General features: G+C 54.2%; 1 protein-coding gene across 1 annotated transcript; it reads right to left on the reverse strand.

Annotated features, from left to right (window-relative positions):
- Positions 1–458: 458 nt before the first annotated feature.
- UBXN10 (UBX domain protein 10) lies at positions 459–1,307 on the reverse strand. Its single transcript, XM_047083536.1, has one exon. The coding sequence runs from the start codon at positions 1,305–1,307 to the stop codon at positions 459–461; it is 849 nt and encodes a 282-aa protein (XP_046939492.1).
- Positions 1,308–6,916: the final 5,609 nt, after the last annotated feature.

Below are 6,916 nucleotides of genomic sequence, written 5' to 3' on the forward strand. Positions count from 1 at the left end.
AAATACAAATGCCAGTTCGACATTTCCTGAGCCCTGGTTATTTACCAGACTAGAAGCCTCTCTGGGAAGTGTTTAATCCTGCATCAAATACAGAAAGGCGAACCACTGGCTTCAAGAGAGGGAGGGTTCGTTGGGAAGGCAGGCAGGTGCTCCTGAAAGGACCCAGAACTCTGGGGAGGAGAAGGCCTGGTCACAGCAGTTTCAGGAACGTCCCTGGAAACCTGCCGGTTCACTCCAGGGGTGGGAAGGATTGAAGAACTGGAGGAGAACCTTCTCAGTGCCCCGGGTGCATGTACAAATTTTGCTGCTTCCAAAGGAGATGCCGTGGAGAGGGAGCCCCAACGATCACAGCGGCAGCAGGTTCACATGGCACTTGGAACCGAGCTGCCTGGGAGGTCACAGCACCCAAGCGTGCCCGTTACTCAGAGACCCAGGGCCCCAGCTGGGTGGCTGTGGGCTCAGGGCCACTCCTCCCCTTCTTCCTGTGAGATGCCCAGCACCGACTTGTGGGGGATCCTGCACTCCTGCAGAGACTTGGTGAGGTCAGAGAAACGTCTCCGGGGTACCTCCATTGTTTCAATGCTGCAGTGGTGGTAGGCAGCCTGGTCCTCGTGTTCAGCCACGGCCACAACGCTGGATAAGTCATCAGTTGGCCGGAAATAGCGAACGAACCTTCGGCCCGACGGCGACCTGACCGCAAGCAGCAGCCGAGGCTCCCCTTCTGATGGCTCCTTCAGGTCTCCAGCCCTGGAGGAGGCCTGTCTCCTGGCTCGGCCAATGGCTTTCCTCTCTGGGGAACAAGATGGAGCTCTGGGACCTTCTTCACTTGTCTTCACAGTGCCGGTCTCCTCCTCTCGGTACAGAGCCTGGGTGTTGCTCAGCTGCAGGGAGCTGGCCTTTCGAGCGACAGTCTCCACGGCCCCCTCCTCCAGCGTCTTCCTGTGGATGGAAGGAAGGACTGGGTATTTATTGAGGGAAGAGGAAGCCCCCAGGGGCATCTGTTGCAGCAGCTCAGGGATCTCATCGGGAGCTCCCGGGTTTGGAGATTTGGGTGCACAGGCTCCTGGCTTCTGGCTGCTTGGCGACTCACAGCGAATGGCTGGAGGCAGAGAAGCCGGCGCGCGGTGAGAGCACAGCGCCGCGTCCTGCGGTTTGTGCCGACTCGGCCGCGTCCGTCCCTTGGCGGATTTGGGCCTGGTGAGGTGCATGTTTATGGAGTCTGGCTGCCAGATGAAGCTGTCAGCTGCTGTGCGGCCAACAGCGTTGCGTTCAGGGGGAGTTATGTTCACCGGGGCTTCCGTGGCCATTGCTTCTCAAGACCCCTAAGGAAGCAGGAGAAGAGAAAAGAGAAGCCGTGGATGAAACTTCCTGGGGCTCCCCGATCCAAGCCCTTCACACCACCACCCCCTTCCCCCGGGGTGCCAGAATTAGTGCCAACTGGCTGGGAGTTAGCGGCTTCCCTCTGGATTTCTGGCATGGGAAGAGGGGCGCTGGCTGCAATTCATTCATTCATTCATTCATTCACTCATTCATTTCAATTACTTGGAAAAAAAACCATCAGTGAACCAAGAGTGACGGAAGACGGGTGTTGAGCCTACAAGTAAACAGATACTTTCAATGAGTAATAGTTGCCGTGAAGAAAATAAACAAGTGTGCACTAGACGGTGACTAGGGTGGGAGACGAATTCTTATTCTTATGGGGTTGGGGGCGGGGGGGGGGGTGTGGACTTTAAGCTGAGAGACCAGACTGATGAGAAGCAACAGGTCATGTCACAATCTACAGCAGGGCTGGCTAACTTGTTTGGGAAATGTTTTCGGCTTTGGGGGCCACGTGATCTGTGTTCCAATGACTCAACCTTGCCATTTTAGCCACTGACCCGTTTCCCCTTGCTCCCGTAGTCCTGACTTTTTTCCTGTCTACCCACAGCTTGACCTTACTTCAGTTTCCTTCCTCTTGCCTTTTCTTTCAACCTTGCCAGGTGGCTGTGCACAAATCAATGTAAAAAAAAAAAATCCTCCCTCCACTGCCCTCACTTTGTCACCAGGTGGGGAGGGAGAGGGGAGGGAAAAGGAAGAACAGTGCTCCCACCCCCCCTCCAGCACCCCCCGCCCCCGAACCTCCCCGCCTTGCTGATCCACCCATTGGCTAGAATTCACAGCGAGGTACGTGGGTTCTAGACCAGAGGTCAGCAAACCTTTTCTGTAAACGTCCAAACAGCCAATATTTTCAGTGTTGCCCACCATAGGGTCTCTCACAACTATGCAACTCTGCCCTCTTAGTGGGACAGCCACCACAGAGAGGATGTAAATGAATGGGCGTGGCTCTGTTCCCATAAAACTTCATTTATGGACGCTGAACTTAGAATTTCATATAATTTTCATGGGGCACAGGATATTCTTCTTGGTTTAGTTTTTTCAATCACTTCAAAGTATAAAACCTATTCTCGGCTCGTGAGCCACACAGAAACAGGCGGCGGGCCATCATTTACCAAGCCCTGTCCTAGACCAACTCCCCAGGGGACTCTGGGGACTTGCAAATTCTACAGGTGCATGAGCCAGAAAGGCAGAGCAATTGCCCTAGGGTCACAAAGCAGAGCCTGAAATAGAACCCAGGTCTTGTGACACCTGGTCCTGTTCTGGAGGACCAGCCTTCGCCTTCTGTCTTCCCAGCTACCTTGTAACACTTTGAGGGCCTCAGTGTCTGGGTCTCCCGCTAGGGGTGCTCGTGAGTGCTTAGCTAAACCACACAGAAGGCGGGTTCCCCGGAGGCACGGGCATTTCTGTGTGTGGGCCCGAATTGCCAGGTCAGGTGTCCTTCCTCACCATCTTGGCGGCCCCTTCATTAACACAGTTACCACCACCTGGTTACATCCTTCCCAGGACACTTGGATGTCTCAGACTCCCCTCCTCCCTCCGAATCCTGACCACCACCAACCACACTGCTGTTCTGTGCCCACAGGCCGACCAGGTCTCTCTCCACCCTCTAAAGACCATCCGGTAACTTCCCAGGGCCTCACGGTCCCCAAGAAGCAACGTGTTTGGATGCAAAGGACACAGGACCTGGTACAGTAAGACCTGGGTTCTATTTCAGGCTCTGCAGAGTTAGCTGTGTAGCCAGGGGACAGACATTCTCCCTTTCCGATACATCTCTTTCCTAATCTATAGAATTCGCCATCTGAGTTTGAAGACATTGTGTAAATACCTCTAACATCAGTCCCTTTATCTACAACACGATGACAGTAATATGAGATAATGTAACCACAGCTGTAGGCACCAGGCATGGTGTATGCACGGTAAAGGCTTACTAGGTGGGAAGGTTCTTTTGCTTGTGTTTTTGGTTTTCTGTCTGTCCAGTGCTTTCTCTTATTTTAGGTCCAAATGCCTTACCTGTTGCTTCAGAGCTTTTTCCCCAGGGGGCCCTTGGTGGTTCTACTCCTAGTCACCTCTAACCCACTGGGCAGATCATGGAACCCACACCCGCCCCGCCCACCGCCCAGAAATACTGGAAGGTTGATTTCAATGAGCTGCCGCCTACGAACTTGCCTCAAAAATGCAAAATAATGCCTTTCTAATACATGCCTTCTGATTCCACACTCTAATTGCATCCTTAGCTCAAACTCACTCAGAGCTACCTTCGTCACACGGTCCTGAACGATGCAATGCCCGCCCCGCAGTTTTCCATTCTAACGTTACCGTTCTGTGCATGTTACCAATATTGCCAAATTTTAGAAAGAATCCTCTCCCTCTCCGGCAAAACCAGAACCAGACAAAACACAGTCTTCCTGTATATTCCTGAAGCTCTACTCAGTTCAAAATCTGCCCTCTCTCTCTTAATGTAAAGGCCTCTGTGTTTGTTCTAGTCTATCCACAGACTGGGTCTCTCCACACTTCTAGCTAGGTTTTCACACACAATCTGGCTGCCGGGAGTTCAGGAACCTTCTCCCCGGCACCAAAAAAGCCTGCCCATCTCCTTGTTAATTTAATCTATTTTCTGATCAACTGTGAAGCGTGTGTGGTCCCTCCCTCCACCACCACCCCCTACCCCCCACCCATTCGCTTAGTTCTGAAGTCTTTCCCTTGCAATTAAGCAGCTCTGCACTTGAACTCAGGATGACAGAGGGGGTCATAACTGTCCAACTGTTCTGCCTGAGATAAACTCCAGCGAGGAACCAACTCCCCTTCTCGGCCCACCCTCCCCCCTCGAGGAGTGGCTATTAATTTGCCACAGCTTCTACAGAATTATCACAGACTTGGCTTCTCACTCCCACACATGCCTCGGGAAGGTTTAACTGTCAGTAAGTTTGGTAACTTAGAAACCTCTTCCTTAACAACTTTGATGAGGAAAAGTCATGTGTTCTCCCAGGCTCCTTGCTGGATTATTTTTAACAGTATGTGCATGCACTTTCTATACCTTTTGGTACTATATAATTATCCATGTTTGGGGGGGGGTGTCATATTCAAGACACCCTGGTCATAAGATAACATGACTGCGAGCTATCTCAGAGAAAAACCTCAATTATGACTAATTCCTATAAGCCCACTCATGGTTATTTAGAGACTAACACCTCCTTCAGGTAAAACCGTTCCATCGAACCTGCTTTCATAACCCACTGCCTCCTCCCGAGTGCAGGGACCATCTGTTACATGGAGGGAACACCAACTCTCCCCAGCATCTACCCCATGGAGAAGGAAAGTGGGGGAAACAGGTGTTTGGGGACCTGGTCCAATCTTGCCTTTGTTCCCACACTTTGTGCCACAGTCCCGGGCTCTGCCCACCCCCCTCGGTCCAGGAGGGTTTGTGCAGCCCCCGTCATTACGCCTGCTCAGCTCCTTTCCCCACCTCTAGTCCTGGCAGATTCTCAACCACAAAGTGATTTGACAAGATCTAGGCGTAGGCATCCGTCAAGCTGCCAGCTGAATAGGCAAGTGGCCTGTTTACTTAAACAGAATAGCTGCGCCCCAGAGGCCAGCGAGGAGTCAGGAAAACAAACACTGATAACTGTTTCCAGGGAATTGCCAAAGAGCAGGCGCCCATTCCTTGAGATTAATCGCCAAATCAACGGGAAACAAAGAACGTGTGATGGGAAAGGCGGAGGCCATATTCCTGCTTTCCAAGGGAGCCTGCCTCGCATCACAGGGTCAGACCACCTCCTATCACTCACAACCCAAATCGAAACCCACAGTAAAGGCAATAAAATATAACCACCCACATACCATCTGCTGATACCCATCAAGGATGCATACATTTGAATTGGTCTTTTAAAAATGTTTATCAGTTAATAGTATCCCCTGCCAACCCCCAGCCCTCCCTGGCGGGACTTGCAGGATGAAAGTGCTCAGAAGAACTAACAGGAGACAGGGGTTGGCCTGAGCAGGACAAAACTCTGGTACTATTTCCACTTCTACCCCCCCCCCCCCCGACGAAATGATCAGAATGGACCGTCCCACGCACAGTGCCTTGTTTAAAAGGGGGAGTGGAGAAACTGGACCACAGGCCACCAAGTGATCAAAGGTTTGGAAAAGGCAGTGGCGATGGTTGCAACAGCAGTGTGGGGAGGGGGTAGGTGGAGGAGGAGAGCTCAATTATTTCCAAGTACTGGCAGCTCTAGAAGAAAACAAACTGGAACGGCAGAAGCAGGCATTTGGGGGAGGGGCAAGGAAACAAGACCGTCTAGAAAGTGAGAGGTGCCTTGGGTCTGGGGGAGGCTCTGATCTGGTTCCGGTCTCTCCGTGTGTCCCTGTGGGTCTGCGTCCCCGTCCGTACTGCCCAGCCAGGAGGGCACGGCCCGCGCTTTCCCGGGAGTTGTCCCATTCCAGCAACGGTGAGCTGGGCCGGGCTGGCTTGGCCCCGGGAGTGGCCGCTTCTCCCCGGGCCCGTCCTGTTCCCCCGAGGGCGCCGCCGGGTCGCCGCAGGGTCGGGGCCGGGGAGGCCCGCCTCGTCGCCGGGCGCGGGCACGCTCACCTCGCCGCTGGTCCATCCGCTGCGGTCGCCTGGCCGTGTCCCGCTGGTAAACAGCCGGCGTCTCCCCGGCAACCGCGCCGGAGGGGGCCACGTGCTTCCGGTTGGGCTGCCGGGTCGCGCGGTTGGGGGCCCTCCTGGCTCCTCTCCTGGGGAAGGTGACCCCTGGCCTGCGGGCGCTGCGCCGGGCAGGAGAGCGTTCTGCCTGCTGGCTTCGGGGCAGGCCCCCACCCTCTCTGTGACCCCGGTTGGGGAGAAGCTGCTGGACTGATTCCTGGGAGCCCTAGAACCTCCGTGGCTGCTTTTAGGGCACCTGTTGAGTTGGGCCACTTGTCTGCCTTGTGTGTCCTCAGTGCAATTCCTTCAGCACCACTTCCGTGACCCCCATTTCCACATGAGCATCCCCATTCCCCGTGGCATCTGGACCCTTGTTATCAACCACATCTGCCCCTGCTACGATGACCCCCACCCCAACCACCACCCCTATACCTCCAGCAACTCCAGGCTAGCCTACCACGTTTGTCTGGAAACTCCAGTCCATTGCCTTCTGGGCTTTCCCCCTGCAGACCAACCTGCTTCTGCCCTACTCTGTCCAGCCCATCCATGGTCCTTTACCTGGGCCGTTATCGCCCCTGCCCTTGTCCCACTGGTCTTTTCATCCCTCCCATCTGCTGAAACTCCATCAGTCCACCTCTACCAGGGTGCTGACAAATCCTTGACCCACCACAGACGTTGCCCTAATGGAAACGTGTGGTCTCCAACCTCTACCGGACCCTCAACCCCCACTCAGAAATCCTTCCAACTCCCCCCAGTTCAGTTGTGTCTCCTTTCTCCTCCCGGGTTATTGCAAACCTTGTCCTCTCTCCTGAAACCTCTCCCCTTTCCCCCGCCCTCCTCCCACTCAGAAGAATCCTTCCCTCCTCAGAGACAAAGTAGAAGCCATCCTATGGAAGCCTT

Source organism: Lynx rufus, unplaced genomic scaffold (assembly GCF_022079265.1).
Source record: "Lynx rufus isolate CCGP_SWC_20201006 ecotype Redwood Valley unplaced genomic scaffold, mLynRuf1.p SCAF_2, whole genome shotgun sequence".
Classification (NCBI taxonomy): domain Eukaryota; kingdom Metazoa; phylum Chordata; class Mammalia; order Carnivora; family Felidae; genus Lynx; species Lynx rufus.